Here is a 22463-nt window from a genome sequence, read left to right as displayed (position 1 = left end):
TTGCTTATCACTCTTCATTGGTAGTAGTGAAGTCAGCTGCCTGTTCAACCAAGTTACACAATAGTGTTTCAGCATGCTTCCACTGAGAAAATAGTCAATGGCATGAAAGTAGTAAATCTCACCTTAAAAGATGAAACTGTAGCAGAAAATGCAGCAATGCCCTCTTCATACAAGAATAAAACTTCATATGGAATTTTCACACTTTGAGAATATGTCTCTACATGAATATTTAAAGATAATCACATAAAGCTGTGTTGGAAAGATCTTGCTTTTTTAAAAAACAAAAAAGACCACTGCTAAAGTTGGAATTTAGACTGCTTCAGAAAACAATATTGACCCAAAAAACCAAATATTATGATGTAGTTTTTATTTCCCACACATTACTAATAAATAAGTTCCTCTAAGACATCTCTTGCCAATTAGATTTGTATTCAGCTCCTACAACACTGTAAGCACTAAAATGAAGGGATACATTTAAATGAAGTTACACTTAAACGGAGTTACTAATATGATACTAAGACTTTTACAGAAATGCAAACAGGTTTACAGTTACATTTACTAAAAAGTTACAGTAATCTACAGAAAAGGTTGCTGTTGTACTCGCTCTACATCCTAAGAGATCAAATTCAGTTATATTGTTACTGAAAAAATGCATACAGAAATGCACTTCCCTTTATCCCATGTTAAAATCCTTCTCCACTATTATCTAGAGACAGAAGTACAACTTCTTTTCTGTACAAAGGAAAAGCTTTAAAAACACAGCTTCACATTTTACTACATTTTTGCCCTTCTCAGCTTCCAAGTTCTTGCAAAACAAATATACATTTTCTCAAAAGTGAATTTAAAGGATGTCCACATTAAAAAAATAAAGCCTACAAAAAGTTCAAAGATTTAAAAAAATGTTACTCCTATGGCAGTGATCTCCTACTAGTCCAAAGTCCAGAAAGTTACTGATGTCCATTTAATATTATCTTTCTTCATTTATCCAATTTATCAGGTTCCAATCACATTATTTGTAAGAAGTCCTTGAGCCGATGAGAGGGCAGAAGAGTTCTCTACAATTAAAAACAGGAGATCAAATTGGGTGTGCCTTTCAGAAAGATATTCAATTGGCACTGCTCGGAGTGACCATTCTCAGGTATTTAGAGAAAGGATTTCCTTGATTAGTTTCCATTGACTGATAAACCAAAAACATGAAGACTGAAACAACAACAAAGAGAAGAACTTTTATCCACAGGGGAACTGAGTGTTCTTTTTTGATTGGTGGCTTCTCCGACTTGATGTCAGCCGAGGTACCATATTTTTGCGCATACTTAGAGAAACTTTCCTCCATTATGAAGTCACTGTGCTCTAGAGGCCGGCTTGCAGCTCCTTTGATTGGTCTACGGCAGCTAGCACTGTTAATTTAAAAAAAAAACAACCCTGAAATATTGCATATTTAGAAGAGCAATCTAAAGTACATAGGGAAGTTTTAGTATAATTAAAGAAATAAAAATTATTTCTGACGAATACAGTACCTGAAATACTATTTTTGAAGTTTGACAGATAGTGCTAGACATGTTAAAGTTAGATAGTGTTAAAGATAGACAATGTTCAAGTCTCAGGCGCTACTTCATCCTAGCCACATAAAAGGATCATAAACTGGCAATCAAASTGTAGAAAGTGGCTGCCTCTATTTGCTTCTTTAGTAATCACCAATACAGCCCCTCTGGGATTTCTAAACATTAGATTATCTCTGGCCAATAAAATATCTACTGATGGCTAAGCCTGTACACAGAGCCAGAAGACAAAGCAGTTAGGACTGAAAAACCATACGTACACAGCCATGTCCTTACATGCAAGGAGTACACATGTATGATTGTTATTTAAAAGAAAATAAGAAGTGGTATGGATTTAACTAGATCTCAAACCAAGAGAGCAAACTAAAGTGGTTAGCAGATACACTATAGTAATATTCTCTTTATGGTCAAGACTTTATGCAATGGCAGTTCAAATTGAAGCTATGATTAACATGTTGGAAATACAGGAGATGGTTTCACATCTTAATACAGGGAAACCTTTTCTCATCTCCTCTAAACAGAGCAGTTTTTTTAATTGCCTAATTAACCAGAGGGTTGCTTCAATTTTTGCTTAAAGATGCAAAATAAAATCAAAGAACCACCCAAACCCCACAAGTAATAGCCCTTGCTAGGTGCCACCCTTATTCATGCAAAGAGTAATCAACAGGCCTTCCACTTAAAAGAAAATAATAGGGTATCTGAAAGTTATTTTTGACTTTGCAAAAGACGACTCAAATATATGCTAGGAGATCTTTCCTTAATTTAACAGCAGCCCTAAGCAGTTGCATCTAGCCAAAAACCTAAATATTGCAAGTCATTATTACTTAAGAGCCCTTTCCATTTAACCTCCAGCATCCAAAACTTGCAGTAATAATTCCCACTATAGTATACCCTTCTATTTCAATTCTCCCTCCTCCCATTGAAATAAAGAGGAAGCTGTTTTGGTAGCACATCTGTGTATACAGAATAGAAAAATAGGTGGCCATCACAAATGTCATTGAGCCAGAGTGCACAAACTGTTCATCAGAACTCTATCAATATAATCAAAAGATACTTCTCAGCTTAAATAGGCTTACAAGAATTCAGAAAAAAGCCCCCATAAACATTTGAAATACCTAATTCCTGTAGGTGTTGATACTTCATAAGGGAACATTTCTTTAAGAATATCCCTTTCTACTCTTCTTTCTTCTGTTCTCTCCAGCACCTAGGAAACCAAAAACAGTTAGAGGCTGAACAGACARCAAAACAAAAAAGCTCCTGCATAGCTATCTCAGTGACCACAACCGTGTGCAATTTGCAAGAATGAATGGATCACCCAGTGAYATTCAAGAAGTTTACTTCTTGGGTTTTAGAAGTTTGTTTAACCTTAATTACTGGCAGCCATCTGGTCACTTTTGGTGTCTTAAAGTATTCRGTGATCTCCTCAGTTTCCTTCAAGATAAAGAACACATTGTGTAAATCCTATACGCCTGCCAGCCAATGATATAGATGACCAAAAAAACTTAACCATCACCTCTATCATGGCTGTGTTGAGCAGATCACAGGACTGGTTGAGGCCAACATGATTTAAAAAGCACTGATGTGGGTAATCTGTCTCTTCTTGCTGCAATAAACAATGCCACAGTACAGTAAAATACTGACTGAAAAAGCCTCRTCAGTGGTTTGGAGTAGAACATCAAGTTTATCCACAACCTTCTATTTGACAACTAAGTCTACGTTCCAGTCATATTGTAAATGAAGTGTTAATAGAAGCTTAATCTACAGTAACTACATGAACAGACAAGCAACATCTTGCAATGTAAAATTCCACACTATTACAGTATTACATTAATACAATTACATATACTTGCAGGTGCTTTAGTTCTCAGAGATATTTTTGACAGCTTGAATACGTTAACAGTAAAATAATTTTTTTTTTCTTGATAACTGACAGGAATCTACAGATGCTTTTTCAATTCAGGCATTTAGTCTAAAGTGATCCTACTACTTGATTACCTAAATTAAATCACACTGTATTTTTTCAGGATAGGCTAACACAAGCTCAGAGGGAGATAACGCAAGTCTTCTCTATTTTGAGTTATTCAAAGAATTCAAAAGAAAAAAAATCTACATTTTGTTCAGAAAAATAGCACAAGGAAAAGTAACATCAAAACGTATTTGTCTTAGGAAAAAAGAAAAAAGCAGATTTTCACACACACACCCTCAAATCTGAAAAGGGAAGGTAAAARTAAGTTTATATTCTTTTTTATGTCATGTGACAAAACTAGTTTAGTTTGAYTGGTGTCAACTGGGCAGTTACATCCTCCACCCCCTCTGTACTAAGAARTAAGCACATACACACAAGAATTTTGTTCAGAAAGTAAGCAAGAGCAATCTAAGTTTTAATTTATTTACTTCAGCTGTCATCAGTGGTTTCTTTGGTGTTCTTCTGGGCATGTCTGAGAGTTCACTGACTGACAGTGTAGGAGCTGCATGCTTGAAATTTCCAGGCACCCTATTGACAACCTGCCGAGATTCAAAATTGTTCAAACTCAGAAATAGCCAAAGTACAAAATGAAAAGGGGCAAGGTGGCAGAACCAAACAACAAAACCTTTATGTGCATTGAATATATGCATGTTAGAAGTTAACTCAAGAAGGTTAAGTAACAGATACTCCAAGATCAGCATAGGAAACACACTGCTTATCATTCCAAGTAGTTTCTTTTAAGCCATTTAGAAACATAAAAGCTATTTAGTTCACAAGAAAAGCCAAACTTTAAAGAAAGTATTCTGCATGTACTTAAATAAATTAAGAAAATATCTAAGCTTTTAAAGTAATTTTTTTCAGCCTTCCCCCCCCCAAAAAAGACATTACATGGGACCTAGGTGTCTACCTAGTCCCATCTCAAAGTGAACAGCATTAGGTACTTAAACAGATAAATGAGTATGTGGTTTCAAAGACTACTGAATAGTCTTACTTTGCTTAACACAGTCCTCTATCTGTCCAAAACAGAATGATTCTGTCAATGAAGATACGTTACAGAAGAATACCACAATTGATTAAATGTATTTACTAAGCATATTTACTAGGGTCTCGTTGCTTGCAGTCAATTTAGTTTCAGCTATGGGAGTACTCTCTGATATTACAGCATCATCTAYAGGCAACTGTGCTGTAGCTTCCACCTGTTTGTTTAAAACAAACAAAAGACAACAATTGAATAAAAGAGCCACTGGGACCCTAAGAGTGAGAAAAAAAAAAAAAAGCTTGTCTATTATAAAAGCCTCTCATCACCCTTTTTCTTGGTGCTCTTCTTGACACTCTTGTAGACTCCCTAGAAAATGCCTGCAGAGGTCCACTTTTTGAAGATCCACTTGTCCAGACAGTCTCAGTAACTCCATCTTGAGAAAAGGTCTATTCAAGCATCAAACACATGATCATACACATGAAAACCAGCTCCAAACATTGGATACTCACAACCAAAAGCCAAAATAACATACATACTCCAAAAGCAACGTCTATTATCAAAAAAATGTGGATCCCGATACATTCAGTAATGAATATCTAGCTAGATTAGAAGTGTTGAACATAATACTTACATTTGAGAACATTACTGTTCAAATACAGAACTGAGTAGATAATGGCCAACGGCAAAAACCACTAATTTGCTCGCTGCCCTAGAATGAGGTACCTAACACTGCAAGGAGTTACACAAAGTGAYGGACAGCAGACATGAAGCTTTCAGGTCTATTACATTTCCTGCCCATACACACACAGATCTATGAGCATAAGCAGAAAGCATCACCTTGTTCTCTACACAGATGGGGTTCTATTCTCACAAGCGAGTTGGGAACAGTTTATGCACAGCCAYGTACATTTCAATGGGAACTAATCTTCRGCCATAGGGGCCAGGGGAGACACTTCATAATCTTAAAAGATTCCACATACAGGGATAAAACTAACAATTTTCACATAACAGGTTTAAACAATCAAGCCTGACACAGATCTCTCACAAATCTACGTAACATGAAGCACCAAACTTTCACAGCCATTAACAAAYACAGATCTTTCTCTATCCTTTACTGCAACTTTCACACTCAAAGCAAATATCCCCCTCAAAACTAATTCCAGGATTAGAAAGGGAGATGTGGATCTGCTTCTTCTAGATTATATATAAAATTTTCTTTTTTATTTGGGTAAGTTTAAAAATAAAAACTATTACTTCGATAATACTTTATTCTTTGCACATTAACACCTCATACAGTGATGTACTTCCAAGTTTTTGGAAGTTCCACTCATTGCTGAATAAAGCTATACACGGCAACTGTAAATTACAGGTTTAACAGCAGAAGTAACTTCACTAAAACAGTATTAGCCCCAAAACAATGTGGTGGGGGAACTGTATTTATTAATTGAGAGGACAGCGAAACTAGAAGCTGAGCAGCTTTATGTTTCMTAAGTTTTATATTACAGCTACTACATACCCAGCAGAGGGAGCATGTGTGTTTCACCTTATTTCAAAGTCACTGAAGAACTTTATAAAACAAATTCACAGACCTAAGGTCCAAATAAATTCAGATATTTTGTTTAGAATTGGAGATTTCAGCCTACTTGTCAAAAATTCTTTAYAAATTCAGACTTTTTGAAACTCTGACCCCTCCTTAAATATTTACCAGACTCAGAATTCTCTTMCTTATTAAGGAATATTTAGCCTGCAACTTATAATCCCAACTCCCCATCTCAACCTTGATATACTTCCTATTTGAGATGTGTTCTTTAGCAGCTTGGCAAAAAAAAAATACTAATTTTAGAGTGGTTCTACTCAAACACAATCCACTCAAGAAAGCAGATAGGCAATTCACTCATACCGTAACGAAGAGCTGCCCATGACTGTCTGACTAGGAATTACTTATTTTCTAATGAAAAGTTAGAAGTACTTCAGYAATAACTGCCTCTCTTCTTAGTTCTTCAGATGCTTCAATCATGTATTTTAAGTACCAAGTTTCAACTTCTTTCTTGCATGAAAAGTAGGAAAAGCCAGAATCTATTGCATAAAACCCATCCAGACTTCAGCAGAACACAGTCAACCTTTTTCAACCTTTTTAAAAGGTTTAAATTGTTGTTTACAGTTATAATTATCCTGTCAACTGAGCAGGCCTCTAACCCTATCAAAATGTAACATTCACATTAGGTACACCCGCACCCTGTATATAACCAAACAAACTACAGTGGTGTGGTACACAAGCAGTCTTCAGCCTGGGCTTTTAATTGTCAAATAACTCATGAGCAGTGAAGCTATAGATTATGACTTTACCTCTTTACCTCAGCTGTCACCAAAAAAAAAAAAAAAAAAAAAAAAAAAAAAAAAAAAAAAAAAAAAAAAAAAAAAGAGGAGTACGGGAACACAGCAAATGCAAAATGCCACCATACAAAGTCTCAGGAGACAGTAGTTCTACATTGCTCCTTAACATTTACATTGTTTAGCCTCCTTTTTCTGTACAATGCCATTTACTRTGTGGCCTCTGGCTCAGTTTAAACTCCAACTCTAGATTCACCTACAGGATTAGAAGGGGGCAYTTCAACTAGTTTTTTGCCAACTTTTCCAGTTCACTATGAGAAGGTAATTAAACACTAACAACTGAGCTCAAGTTCATCCAGCCCTCCACTGCTAACTGACTGATAAGACTCATAAGCCTGCTCAACTTCCCCACCCAATTTCTTTTGTAGTTRCCAAGCAGACTGCTATCTATTTGCACTCTTTTTAAKAGAACAGCCACATCCAACCATACCAAATGATAGACAATCTTRTCAGCTGTGTATGTCTGGTCTCCAACTAGTGCTATACAGAACCAAGAAGTAACTAGCAAGTCTGCTTACACCATAATGCCCACCAGCTCAGCTCCCCATTCTTCAGACCTCGTAATCTTTGAGCCAATGTCATAGTGCACAAMAGTGCAGAAATAATTCTGCAGAATGACTATAGTCCCTTGACACATTAGCTAAAAACCTACAATACAATTCCACAGGAAAAAGGGCAGGAAAAAAGAAATCTTCTCCATCTTCTGGTTTTATTCTCGGCAAAATACACGACTACACACATTTGCTAGCCAAAAGAATTAAGTTGTTCTTAGCTTCAAGCAGCTGCAAATTTTTACTGGGGGGTGGGTGGGGTGTTTGTTGCAGGATTGTTAGATGGTTTTGGATGCTTGCTACACTTAAAAATAAAAACAAAAAAATCAGAAGTTCAAAGGTAAAATATTTAGCAAGATAAAAGTTTCTGAAGAACCTGACATAATTTTGAAATTAGATTTTTTTATTATTCTTTTGATATTACTTGGATTAACTCTTGGTAATTAAAATATGTAAGCTGCAAAATATTGAATATATTGAATATTGAAAAATATATTGCATCTTTACTGCACAGATAAGATTGCAAGACAAAACAGTAATGACCTGATAYTAATATAGTGAAACTGGATGACAAAAAAATTGAGTAAACAAATCACTYAAAATGCCACAAAAATACCTCACTAAATCTCTTCTCTTTTATTCTCTAAGTGGGTTCCAAAGGACCATAAGTTTTATCTGTTGATAGCAGATACAAGTATCYCTATTACTGAAGCTGGCAGAGATTACTGGTTGAATAGCAATTTTGAAAAAATTAATTCTTGAAATACAAGAACCTAAATATTCAGATGCTCATTATAAAGACCACCATGAAGAGAAGTTGCTGAACAAACGAATTAATATTTGATGCGTTGAACTATGTGTGTTTCAATTTGTTTAAGCAAAATCTGTTCAGCTTATACCCTAAAACTCCAACTTAGAATAAGCAGAACTAGATATGGATCTCCCTAACTGTGTTGTATTACTCAAGATCATATAGCAGCATTGTACCTGCTTTAAGAGACATCCATAGCTAAAGCATGTTTACACATACACACATACTCTCTAAAAAGCAAGCATCTGGCATTTAACATAAAGTATTGAGAAAAGTCACTGTGATCTGCTAAAATATACCAAGCAATTAACAAGTCGAGTGACTGAATGCTTCTACACAAGTCCTTTACTGTGGCATAACTCCACTACTTACTGGTCAGATGAACAACACTGTAAAGACCCTAAGTATCCTAAGCTGGGCAACAGGATATTTAGTGACATTTGCACATYACAACGACAGATCAGCCATCAACTACCAAACCTGTATTTCAGTTTGAAAATCTGAGGTGCTTCTGYAAAATCACKCTTGCATCAAGACAGCAGAACTAATCTTTATAAGTAATGGACAAGTGGTACATAGAGAGATCAAAACTTGCTGTTTATTGTTTTTATTTGTAGGAGAAGCTTTTCAACAAATTCATGTCTACTCTAGTACTGGTGCTATACACATAGTTGAAGAAAAAATATTATATAGATAGCTATATTTGTGTATGTGTGTATATGTCTATTATATAGACAGCTATATATATGTATTATATAGATAGCTATATATGTGTGTATGTGTGTACATACACACACCTACATATAGGTATATACCTACATATAGGTATATACCCAAATACATCACATATTATTTTAAATGAGTAATTAAACAGATGTATTTAAAATGCATACCTATAGCTAACCAGAAAGCTATATGTTGTGTATATATGTATTTAAAAACATTTCTTAAAAAAATAAAAAAAAACCCCACACACCCCTTTTTCCAAACTTTTTTTGAGAAACCACTGCTTTTATTAAATCAGGTAGATTACAAATACCCAACAGAAAGCCCTCAGCCCATATGACTTAAAAATCRGTTTCCAAAACTAAACATGTTAAGGTTGCCCACTATTCTTCYCTAGGAGGTGCTACAGCAGCTGGCAAGTCAGACAAACAGCTTTTAGCAGACCATAYTTAGAACGTTATCAGACAGGCTAAAAACAGCTGCTATAGTTAATTCAAAAGATTTTCATGCTGTATTAAAACAGGCTTTCTAAAAGAGCTTTTAAAAAACCAGCATAGCTCACTTAGTCAAATGTCATGTTAAAACTAGTAAGGTGTTTAGTGAGCACCTCGCCTGTAGTTAGCAGCTGTTCCACAAGCCACTAAATTAAACATACCTGGTTGTGTTCAACAACTCTTTTTTGTTTGAGTGTTACTGGTGTCTTCGTCCTGGCTTTCAGAGGTTCTCTCTTCTCAAGCCTCAGCTCAGTCTTCGGATCTGCAATAATTTTAATATAACTAGTTTCTAGTTATAATACTACTGGTTGTGGTACTGGTTTAAACYAAATGTATTTTAATAAAAATTAATTTTAAGAGCCAACATAACTTTCATGAATTACCCTATCCTTAAAAAGCTGTGAAACAGGTTTATTTCTCTATTGAATAYATACAAACAAAGACTTTTGAAGAATAACCTTAAAATTATCCTAAACCATTTAGCATTTTGTGCTAAAAATCCTACATTTCAGATAGGCCTTCCTTGACCAATCCACTAGTTCMATTTAGAAACTGGTATCAAACTGCAATTTCTTTAACTGAAGTACCATTCTGCTATTGATGGTACTAAAGCTTGTATTGAAGCTTGTCAATATTGATTGAAGTTGTTAGCTTAGCTTCCTTTCAAACATRTTCTTTTATATAAAACCCCATTTTTGATGCAGTACAGAAGAGAGGGCTTAGTAGCCATCTCACTAAAAAGAGCATGTATTATTTTCACTGCTTTTCTAAAATTCTAATTTCTAATATATTTAAGGTTCACTTATAAAAAACTTTTTTTTTGGCAGGGGAAAAGGGGAATGTTTTCTTCCCCAAAGTGTGAACAGTTCAGTAATTAAACAAAACATATCTAATTATAAGAAGTTAGCTGTCAGGTGTGACTAGGCTCTAGGCTCTTGGCTGTCCCAGAAATTAATAAATCAATCTCTAAAATCCTTTCCCCCTAAAGTGCAAGAGATAAAAGTTGAAAAACAAGCCAAAYTATGCAAGAGAGATCAATCCAATTACTAGTTGTATTTCAGCCCTTTCTGTCCTATGTCCATGGAAATTCCTGTAAAAACAAAACAAAAAAAAAACCCACTCCCAAAACCAAACCACACTAAATAAGCATCTTCTAACATTCCAGGCAAGTAATTCTTTAAAGCCTCTGCTGTTTTTACTTTTTGTAAATTGCACAATGGTGTGGTTTAGGTTCCACTTCCCCCACCATTGCACTTTCTTGATACAAACCTGATATTAAAAGCATATAAAACACACCCGGGACCAACCAATTAACCCACCCCCAACTAAGTCCATAAGGAACAGAGCATAAAAGGGGTTGAGTCATAAGTGACAGAGATTAAACAAAAAAGTACAGGAGTTAAATAAACACATTCTCTATCCCATAGTAAATAACTACAGAGWGCACTGTAAGACAAAATTGCACTGGTACTTAAGTATGAAGTGCAAAGAACATTGAAACACCCAATACACAGCTCTCCTATCTATTGGATTTACAGGCTCYCATCTGGGGTAAATAGATAAAAGGGACCAATTCAGTAGCAAAAGGTTTCCTTTCCCAGAACAGGCACCTGGATCGCTGTGCTAGTACTGCATGACCAAGCACATGACTCATGTGGCCCACAGCAGTGTCTTACACTGCACCTATCAGCAAGATCATACCCTCTTTAGGTTATTTCTACTGCAAGTATTATTCATGTATAATTTGAACAGTTCCCAACTAAGTTCCATTCAAGTCTTACCTTCTTCATTGTCACTGTACTGGTCAGAATCATTGTTTCCATTCTGTCTGGTGTTCTCAGTAGCTGAAATTGCTGGGAGAGCCACAGGTGCCTTCWGTTCAGGACCTTGTTCCATCAGTTTCAAAAGCTTTTTCTCATAAAGTTTCCTAGTAGTAGCTGTAACAGAGAAGGGTACATGTTAAAAATACAGTTAATCTTTCCTGACTTGATTTCATGGCACTTGGCTGTTACATACTATTTGTGAATTTCTAAACATAATATTTTGTCTATTTTCAATCATATTCTATGTCCTGGAGTGTGTGTGTGTATATATATATATATATATATATACACACACATACACACACACACACACACACACACACACACATATATGTACAGACACACCCCTCGAGGTATACAACTCTGCCTCTAACTTTTTGGTTCAAGAGAATTCTCAGATAAGCTTAGACCTCTTTGTACACTGAATGTGATGAAAAGGAAATCTACCTGCTCCTTATATGCTGCAATATACAARCTGCTATGTCCACACCAAAGAAYTTAGTGAGTTTAATATTGCAAGGGAAACAGTTTCCATGCAGATCACATTATTATTCTCCTAATTCCCCTAATTCCCTACCCTGGAATTAATGCCCTGCCTTTGCCTTGCWGGCAAATTCAGTCCAATTAGCATTAGAGATGGTGCAAGCAAGCAGCAAAACCAGAATCTAGCCATCAGGTTGGCTTGCTTGATGTAAGAGGACAGCTGTCTAAAAGGTATCAAGTCTAGCACATACGTCCACATGAGGACTTTACTGGCAAAAATYGGTAGAGGTGACTGGTTCCTGAGCTGTCAGCTGTAGAAAAAAAATTTTAACTTTCAAAGATTTTTGATAAGAGGAAACCACAATTAAAAATAAGTAGCAGCCTCTCAGGGAACAGAGTCCATACCTTCTAAGAATTAAAGGATTTAAATTAGATGAATTTTAACRTCTCTCCAGGGGACTACATAGGTTCTTGAGTTTTTCAGACTTGAGAACTATTCAAGAGGTACAGGTTGAATGGCAAGGCAGGCAGAACCAGCTAACTGAAAATATTACAGATAAGACTTTGAATACACACAGGACTACAGGCTCAGTCACGGACACTTCCATCCACCTAGGATTTCAAGAACATTCCACAGAAGGCTCTGCATACTACAGTCTTTTTTTTTTTTGAAGAGTTGTGAAATCAAATTCCCTTGCCATTAGGCTCCTGCACAATCTGAAAGGCAAGGCACTTTGATCCCACATCACAGATGAGTGCCCAAGGAAGGAGATTAGGTTGGGGTCAGAACTACTCCTGATGTAGACCAGCATACAGGACAGAACACTAGGCTCAAATAGCTAGAAAAAAGCATTAGCWAAGGAAAACATTACTGCACAATGCAGTGAGTASGAAYTGCTCTAGGGAAAGGGGAGTTCCCTGTTCTCATTCTCCTCTCAATACTATTAGGTTATTATGTAAGATGTATTTCCTATTTAAGTGGGCCCAGATCTCAACCTCTGTATCAGAAGACCGAATTACCTCAGCACTGAACTTTAACTAATAGTTACMCAGTTTCAGAACAGAAGTTGGAATATCTCCAGCTGGCCTAGAACACAAGACAAGCAAACTTCTGACTTACCCCCCTGCAGTCCTTCAAGTCTTCACAATGTAAACAGTTAAATGAAAACATCCTAGGTAGGAAGTAGGATTGCAACAGTACTAGTATTAAAAAGTAACTGTAGCAGGGGAACTCAAAGAACTCACAAGCGAGATTTACTGAGAAAYGCAACAAATTAATATCTGCTAGTTCAGTTGACCTACCTACAATCGGGCCCGGATTTACTCCATACTTCATAAGTTGCTCTTGAAGGTCTTCATTACTCATCTCTGTTACATCTTGATCATCCTTCTCCTCTGGTCTGGGTTTGTCAGTTTTCTTTGTAGCTTTCTGAGAACATGATGGAGAAATGAGAGACAGGGTGTTCCAGTTAATACAGAACACATATTTTATTTCTAAGGGAACAGGAAGACATATGAGAACAAAACATATAAGCCCAGAGTAAATTAATTCTATTCTCCCCCACGRTAACTAGTAGAGTTTATGTGAAACAGTACATTTGCACCTACCAAGCAAACATGCACAAGTTTTCTACTCAGGAAGGAAATACCCATTACAAACGTCCTCTAGAGTTAAAAATCAATCAATTACTCTGGTCTTGTGTTTTAACCTGAAGTTCAAGTATACAGTGGGAGAGAATTGCTTTCCTATGACTGGAAAAGTAAGCTTCTAGCTGTTTTCACCATCACCACACAAAMCTACAAATTATTATGTTACATTGACATTTCTTTGCATTATTTTTCTACCTAGTAGGTCAACATTTCTTCTGCTAATGATATTAAGCAAGTTCTTTAGTATCTACATTTCAACCAAGTTTCCAAAACCCCTATTCCTACTTGCCAGAATGTCCTGGCACTCTCTGTGAGATTACATCATGTTACAAAGTGAGTGCAGGTAAGGCAAAAATCAGAAACAACCTCAAATTTTCAAAACCCTGACTGCCTGCTTAGGCCTCTGCTACTTGTAGCTCTAACAAATTCTAAACCCAACTCTGGCAAAACTACTTGAACAGTGGCAATGCACCATCACCACATACAGATGGCTATCAAAATAATCTGCTGAGATACTGCTCCTAAATTAGCATTTTATGCTTAATCCAAACAGTGTAATCATAACATTTCTTCAACTTGGGAAGCCTCTGTTACTACAATAGGCATTRTGAAAGTGAAGAGGTAAGACATAAAAAAAGCATGCTTAGGATTTACAAGCTCTTTACTAAGAAAGACCTTGATATTGCTTTGAAATAAAATCATGTTTGTATCTATCTCAAAGCTGTATAACATAAACAAAAATTATTTCTGCATTTAGCGCTTTTCTCAACTCAGTTGCTCAGAGGGCCTATCTGGGTTTTCCAGTACTAACAAAAGACTAAAATTCCAAATACAAATGTGCTATAAACACTCAGTCACAATTAACAAGTCTTTTTCTTGTTGCGTTTTAAAAKATAGCAACAGAACACTTTAAGATGACTGACATGAGTCAACAGTAACTAGCTATTATTGCCAGTTCAATATTTGTCWGCATGCAAGCTTAGTCTTGCCTCAAATATCTTGGTATTTTACAGCTAAGCAGGGACTGCATGTGGATTTCCCAAATATACCTGACTCCAGATTTTCCTCTGCCTCCTGGATTGTGAATATTCCAGCATGAAGAACTTAATACCAGCTGCTGAAAAGCAACAGAATCTCCAAGAGATCATGGTATTTCTTTATTCTAGGAAATAGCCTCCAGGCAGTCTGAAGAAAGTATCGGGTCATTAACGTGGTAGATTTGACTAAAGGCAGATTTATAACTTACTTTGTCAATCCTTTCACTCCTARTTAGTTTTTGATGCAACTGAGTCTACTTCTATAGTACACAAGGTAACAACCAACCTGCAGCTGTAGAAGACTTTTATTCAATTTGAACATGTTGGTCATGACATTATTTCAAGTCAAGTATCACATTAACTTCAATTTCGTATTAAATACATTTTTTCTGGACTACTGAACTGTCCAAACAGAAAAAAAGTTCTGAAAAAATYGGCATTCCAATGACACTTCTTTGTGTTTGTTATTTTCCTTCCAAATACCATTTCACTTTTTCCTGCACTACTTTCTCACACACAGAGATCATCAGAATAGTTTCAGCAAAGAACAASGGTAGGGAGGGGATGAAAAAAGTTGAAAGTCATCTATGTTCTTCAAAAATGGGCCAGATGTCTCGATTTTGTGTTCTGCAAGGTCACAACTGTACTTTTGAACACCTATTCTCCTTAGAGCAGGAGCAAATGACTTCCCCTRTACAAGCAAAAAGCTGCCATTTAACCATTCACTGGACCACAAGATGAGACCCTACAAGCGTAAGGCAGGATAGAAGAATTTCTCATACCTTGGCTGTGGTATGACAGCATGAACTTCAGCAATAACAGTAGCTTCAATTACCACTACTATTATAGTATAATGAACCACTACACTTTCTGTGTATCATGACAACTTATCCACTGGACTACACTGTAAGACAGATCAAAAGARTTAGCTCAAAAATGTATCACTGTAAATTAAAAACAAACAAACCCAAAAGAGCCACACTTGCATTTTCCTAGTCTGTGACCACTAGTAAAATTTATCTTACKATGGTGCAGAGATGAAATGCTTAAAATAAAATGTGGCAATATCCAGGATTTGCCAAAGTAAAGTGGTACAGCTGACCACTTTGACCATAATGTACTTCAAACAAGTACTGAAGTGAATGATAAGTATGGGGCTCCCACATAGCATTCTCAGTATCAGGGTCATAGAAAAACAAGAGCATAAGACAAGTTCATCTTTTCCAAGTGTCATCTCTTGACTGCACAAAGCCTTCACATTCTTTTTCTAGCAAGAAGAGCAGAAAATGTTAGCAACCAGAATTCAGATTTGGAAGCTATTGACCCCTTACCTCACCTTGGGATTCCTGCTGAATAGAAACAAACAACCAGAAATCAGCATAATCAGGCAAACTTTATGAGTGCCTATACCACTCCTAGCACTATCCCAAAGACAAGCATAAGGAACATGTTGAAGAAGCCATTAAGTAATAAACCCAACAGCTATGGGACATCACAAAAAACCATTTTCAAATCCCAAGTTAAATAACACCTACATCAGAATACACAATGATTTTAATGCAAAACAGGTGCAGCTTCATCACTAGAAGCAGAAAGGATCAGGGCTTATTTACGATTTCTCTGAATGAGGTTAAGATAGCCTGAAGAAAGCCCAAATCATACCAAAAGAATGGTGTTTAATTCTCCAGTTTGCARAGAATTCCCTCTGGTAACAAATAACTATTTCTCTAAGGAGACGTGAGGATAAGAAACAGGATATGCAAAGTGTTAATAATAGAGTTATACTGTGAAATTGATACGTCTTTACTCCCCTTGTATTTTTTATTCTACCACACACAAACATGTCCTGCAATTGAATTTCCTTTTTTAAAATCCTACTTTTTGAAGTTCCCACTGAACTTTTTAACCTCAACAGCCTGGAGACAATAGCTACCAAAAGCTACAGGACAGACAAAATAAACAATGTGAAGGAAATTATACAGCAGCAATTTAAAGATACTGATACACACAACTTAAAAAATTCACTGTCTTTTAACAATAGTCARTAAGTGCCAGACTTAGAATTTCCAWGCCTATGTACAGTAACAGTTATAAATGAGAAGACTATGGACTACTCAACATTTCCACTCCCTTCTCCTTCCAGACACTAACTTCCATGTTACTCCATGAAGGAAATGTACTCACACCAAGCATGAAGTTGCAGAACAGCATGGCAGGACTCCTCACTACAGTGGGAATTACTTTGGTCATCTCCCCCCTACTGCCCACAGCATTCGCTCAGTCAGTGGGAGTGTCTTTTAAAAAAGGCCACCAAATTTTTAAACTGATTTCTACATCACATATGTGCAGCATGTCATTATTAAGACATGCAGCCACACAGAAAACACTAAATAGAGTATCTTACTTCACTGAGTACACATATACGCTTTACACTACCTCACCTATCCAAGCAAGCAGTTTCGTTTTCCACACGCCTAATCCTCATAAATTACTAGTTTTTTTACTATTACCTTCTCTTTTCCAATATGGAAGGGGTTGAAGCTGTTGTTACCTCAGCTATAGATATCATTACCACACCATTCTGACCATAAAGAGCTGAAAAGCTCTTTATTTACTTAGCTACTTGATTAGAACAAAAACCTCAACAACCCAAACAAACTCACCCCCATCAAACCAAGCATCTTTACCTGATATATCTCTTCTATGACATTTCAAACAGGCTTTTCAGGTCCAGATGTTCTCATCATACCTTCATTACCAGAAGGAGACATTTGACTGATCTTTTTCAAATCATCACTTTAAAGGTCAAAAATATCACTCAATGTGTTTTAGAAGTGATTCTTCCAGGACATGAAATACACCAATAAGCTCAGCCATAATAATCTACACATTATAAGCTCTGAACAGTTCCTGTTTGGCAACAGCATCAAGTATTTTTGGTTTGTGCTTTAAAATAAYGCCCCTGAAAGAGGCAAAAMTGTAATTTCATGGTTACTTTTCCTGTGGCCTATCTGTCCTGATAGTCAATCCATAACAAACCAGAATGAGGGGCATTCAGATGCAGTTGGTTCCTCCCCCCCAACAGCAAAATGGTGTGTTGCACACCCAGTCACTGTCCTCACACACCACTATGCTAAACAGGCTTAAGGGAAAAAAAAAAAGTTCACAAATATAAGTAGAGCTGAAGAAGCTGGCTCCTCCAGACAATATTATCAGATTGAGGCACAAACAGGTATGGCTTTAAAAGCTTTTCCTCTCCTGGTAGGAGTATATAGCCAAAGWGGGCTATGTAYTTCTGGGTTGGATAGAGCTAAACTGGAAGAGTGATKGATTCAAAACACATAATTCGCASAACTCAAACGATGGGATTTTGTCTCTACATAACTTTTWAAAATAGAAAATATGCACCTAARTGCATTATCAAATGCCCAGAACTTWAAAAAACCCCACTAAAATGACGGTGYAGACAATTTAAAATTACTTATAACTACAGCAATGTCAAAACACTAATGCCAGTATTAAGAGACCTGATTTAGCTTTCAGTGATTGTGGCACGGATATTCAGATTATTCCTTAGCACTTGTTGCTCACACCCGTTTTAAGAAAAGCCATGCAGTCTCCCGCTCAGGACCGGTAAATGAGCGGGGAGATCCCGCGGGGTCGCAGGAGAAGGCGCTCGGCCCCCGTGCGCCCCCTGGCGCCCGGCCCCGCCCGGCAGCCCTGCCCGCACCGCCGCACGGGCCGCACCCTCTCCCGCGCTGCTCCACCCTCGGGCTCCCCTGAACACACGAGGGCTGCAACTCAAGCTGGCTGCAGGCTCAGAGAGGCTTATAACTATTTGCTCTTAATTAAGGCAAAGGCGACCGGGCCCAGAGCAGGATGAGGGAAGGCCCGTTCCTTTATTTTATTCCTTCTTTCCACAATTCCTTGCAGTTCCAGCTTGCCTTCTTTGCCCCTTGTTTCTAATTTCTCATTCAGACATCTGAGTGCTTTCCCTCCTGTCCTCCCTTAATCTTCTCAAGATATATTGCTTTGCTTTTTCACCAAAATCCCAGTCCTCTGGGATGTCAGACTTTCCTCACTCTTCTTCTTCCAACTGTACTGGGGGCAAAGCATTGTGGAGACATGTGCTACTCTTATTGAAGGAGAGCTGATCAGAGAAGCACGCTAATGGCGAAAGACATTAACGGGGACAAGTTACTGGAGCTACAAGCGATTTCAAAACTTCTCAAGTGGCACAAAAGAGGCAACAAGCACACATCAWYCAAGTTTGTTTTGCTTGGCAGATTTTGTTTGAGATTTTTCTGGGTGTTTTGGTTTGGGTTAGTTGTTTGAAGGAGGGAGAGGAAAGACAACAAAACACAGGGCAAAACGGACCCAAATCTGAGCATTTGTAACTAGAATATTTGCTGAAATTCTGGAAGTTATGAAGATACAGYGCTCTAATACTAACACACAAGATAAGCATAACTAGTACAGAGCTTTCCAGACATTGTTAACAAAAGTGTAGGAGTACCACCCATTCTGTAAACAACAAAAAAATCRCCCGTAATTGTTTAAACTTAAGCACTGKGGAAAGGAAAAATCAGATCTAGGACAGGAACTAGCAGTTCTGAAATGTTCCTCCTCCAACAAGCATGAAACTAGTAAGATTCAAGCCCATCCTAGTTTATTCAAAAGCACCTCATGAATCCTATCAGCAGACCACTCTAAGTCAGAGAAATGTCTGACTTACATGTTTCAGTGTCAGGTTACTCCAGWGAATGYCAGTTAAGTGTCTGAATTAGATGTTAAAAAGAGGGAAATAACTTGGTTTYAGAGATCTCTTCCTCTTGGAGTAGCAATTTTCAATTTCTTAATTCAAGAACTGTTCCCTTGGGCTTTTGAAGGTTAAAGAGTGAAAGACCTTCAAATGCTTCCGCTTTTCGGCACTCTCTTTACTAATGACCTTTGAAATACAGTATCTAAGATACAACTAAATAGTACAACTATCACACACATTACAACTCCGGAAGCTGACAATCATTATCCAAGTCTTTCCTCGAGACCAGACATCTAAGAATTATCAATTACAAGATTGCTTTCTCAATATATGCAAATTTATAGTTCACTTATCAAAAATTAAGTAGGAAATCACATTTTCCCAAAGGGAAAAAATCCAAATGGCATCAGCTTCCCTTCTTTCTTTACATGTGTTAAAGTCTATGAAAACAAGCACAGTGGATGAGCTAACAGGCACCAGAGGAGCTTTACTATAGAACACGTTTAAAGCTATGAGGAAGACACCTACATTAAGCAGACCCTCTTTACACTAACCAGTCCACTTCATTAAGCGACACCAACAAGCTGTTCCCTCATGGCTTCATTCTTTCATCTAGAGGCATTTACACCTAGTAGCGCTGCTGCCGTACAACTGAGACACCGGCCGGAGTCCTTTCCTAAGCAAGTCGCAACCTCGTGCAAGCCTCTTGCTTCATTCCTCCAACACCRAAATTGCCTACACAGGAGACGACCCGCCAAGACGCGGTAAAGGCTTCCCAATCTACAGCCGGGGGCTGTCGCACCCTCCAGGCACGGCCGCGCTGCTCCTGCCCGCCCGGGCCAGCCGCTCCGAGAGGCGCACAAGGCGGGACGCGTCCCGGAGACACACGGCGGTCCACGGCAACAACCCACCGTCCCAGTTCGGCCCCCAGCGCGGGGCGGCCGCCCGGCAGCGTCGCTACCCCTCTGCCTCAGGCGGTGGGACCGTCCCGGTCGGGCACGATCCCGCCCTCAGCCGAGCTGGGGACTCTCCCGGCCCGGTGCGGAGACCCCGGCGCGTCGTGCCGCCCCGCGAGGAGCGGCCGGCCCCGTTCGGGCGGGAAAGCGGGCCCGAAGCTGCCGGGAAGCCGAGGCGGCGCGGGCTAGAGGCGGCGGTACTCACCCGCCCGACGGCGGCAGCGCCGCGGCTCCGGGCGCCCAGAGGTGTGGGCTCACGCTCCTCGTCGCTGGAAAAGTCGGGCTGCGCGAGGGCGGGCGGGTTGCGGGCGGTAAGGTGCTGCAGGTAGAGCTGCACGTACACGTCCTTGCGCTGCTCGCCGCCCGGAAGGCTCACATTGTTAGCGATCAGCTCGCTCTTCAGCTTCTCCTTGGTCAGCACCGACGGATCCGCCAGGAACTCGGGCATCGCCGCCGGCCGCAGCCGCCGCCGCTCTCCCAGGAGAGGCACCAACAAAGCGCGGGGAGAAGGGGCGGGGGAGCGGGAGGAGGTGGAAGACTCGCCTGCTCCGCGCCASGGACCAGCTCCACAGCGGGCGGGCGCGCGCACCGAGCGCTTCTTCCCAGCCGGCAACAAGCCGCGCCCTGATTGGCGGGGAAAGCAACGAAGCGGCTTCGCTATTGGCTGTGGGGCGGAAAAGGGGTGGGGTGCGCGGGAGCAGCGGCGTTGGTGCTTTGCGCGAGGGACAGTAACGCAGTTTAAATTCGGCTCGGGCGGGAGAGGCGCGCGGGGCGGCGCTCGCGCGCGGGGGAGGGCGGGGGCGCTGCCGCCTCACGGCCGGTCCCGTCACACCGGGGCTGCCCCGGGCCCTGTCCGCTGTGTCCCTGCCGCCGGGAGCGCCTCTCCCTGTGCCGAGCAGCGGAGCGGGCGGTTAATGAGAGAGATCCCGGTTACCTGCCGTGATCCCGGTGACCTGCCGCGACACCTGCCGCCGCCTCTGTCCGCGCCGYTGCTCCGCGGGCATGTGCGGCCCTGGTGGAGCGCGTCGCGGGTGTTCCCGTGTCCCGCACCGCCAGCCGGACGAGCACCGGAGTTCTGTCTCCCCCGGGATAACCCGAGCGTGCACCTTCACCCAACCAGTTAGCTGAGGGGCACCCGAAGAATCCAGCGGGGAAATCGGTAGCTAAGTGTTAGCGTGACTGTCGCCGTTGCGGTGACTTAAACATAAAAATAAATAAATAAATAAAATCGCATCCGTAGTACTGCAGAGTTTGAAAGGCGCGTAGTTGTTTTATTTATTTATTTGTAAAACCGACTTACAAAATGTTACAAGTGTGTCCCTGCTGGGGAAGTTCGACTCAGTTCAAGACTGCAGTCTCTCAGTCTTTAAAGTAAGCAAGTTATTTCTGTATTGACACGCTGCTTGCTGGGAATACGCACTACTTTTATTTTATGATGGGAAGGGTTTGGTGTTAAGATTTGACTATACATYCTATGCTTTTGAGAACTGCTTTGCAGTACCGGAGATAAGAATTTAAATGTGGATATTTTAATTTTCATTTCAGTCATGAAATTGACTGACCTATTGCTGGATCGTTAGTGTTTGTACCTACTCCSCTTTGTGTTCCAGGAGTTCTAAGTTGCTATTGGGGAAAGGGATGTCCCGTTTTTTGGTGCTCCATCGTGGAGCTGTCCTGGTGGCTGTTGTTCCTGTTTATCTTACCGTAGSCTCAGTATCGGCTAGATGAAGGTGATGAAGGATATTTTTTTGTGGAAGGTAATTTCGAGGCAGATGAAGAAGATCCACCCACAGGAAGYCTGATGTTTCCCAGTGAAGAATTGGTGTGGTGTAACAAAGTAATTAAGATGAGGGAGAAGCTTASCTTGGGGCATTTAGTTTATCTTGTTGTGCAAGTACTGTATGAGGTGGCAGTCGTCTGAAGTTCATTAATTTATAYGTGAAAGTGCTTGGTTCTTGGTGTACATACTTGGCCTGTTCAGTTTGTTTGACAGTGAAGCTCAACAAAGAGTAGAAACATCATCCCCCATTAATACCACACATTTACACATCAAAAAGTAATATATTAATGTGGATTGACTGGTATCACTTTTAAGCTCCAACAGAAAAAATTAGGTGGTTCTATCTATTTTCCAGCGTACATTACCCAAAATTTTATCTGGTATRTGGATATTGCATGACAGGTGTTTTGGAAATACTTAAAAGAAATTTAATTCCTCTCCAAACTTGGTAGTACTAATTTAAAGCATGGATAGTATTTTTCACCTAGAAAAGGG

General features: G+C 39.3%; 1 protein-coding gene across 4 annotated transcripts; it reads right to left on the bottom strand.

Moving 5' to 3' along the window:
• Positions 1–350: 350 nt before the first annotated feature.
• Positions 351–20807, bottom strand: TMPO (thymopoietin). 4 transcript variants are annotated; one of them, XM_057385837.1, is made up of 9 exons: positions 20394–20807; positions 13086–13212; positions 11259–11414; positions 9639–9739; positions 4831–4950; positions 4626–4721; positions 3954–4064; positions 2675–2763; positions 351–1397 (listed from the first exon to the last, which is right to left on the bottom strand). In XM_057385837.1, exons 1-9 carry the CDS (start codon positions 20634–20636, stop codon positions 1106–1108), a joined length of 1335 nt encoding a protein of 444 aa, XP_057241820.1. In that variant the 5' UTR covers positions 20637–20807; the 3' UTR covers positions 351–1105. The 4 variants fall into 4 exon arrangements, with proteins under 4 accessions (XP_057241820.1, XP_057241827.1, XP_057241833.1 ...); XM_057385844.1 differs by lacking the exon at positions 4831–4950 and having other exon boundaries at positions 20394–20806; XM_057385850.1 differs by lacking the exons at positions 4626–4721; positions 4831–4950 and having other exon boundaries at positions 20394–20806.
• Between the last annotated feature and the right edge of the window lie 1656 nt (positions 20808–22463).

Source organism: Malurus melanocephalus, unplaced genomic scaffold (assembly GCF_030028575.1).
Source record: "Malurus melanocephalus ecotype Western Australia unplaced genomic scaffold, MMel_1.1 scaffold_16, whole genome shotgun sequence".
Classification (NCBI taxonomy): domain Eukaryota; kingdom Metazoa; phylum Chordata; class Aves; order Passeriformes; family Maluridae; genus Malurus; species Malurus melanocephalus.
Note: the sequence above shows the minus strand (reverse complement) of the source record. Positions and strands in the feature narration are given on the sequence as shown.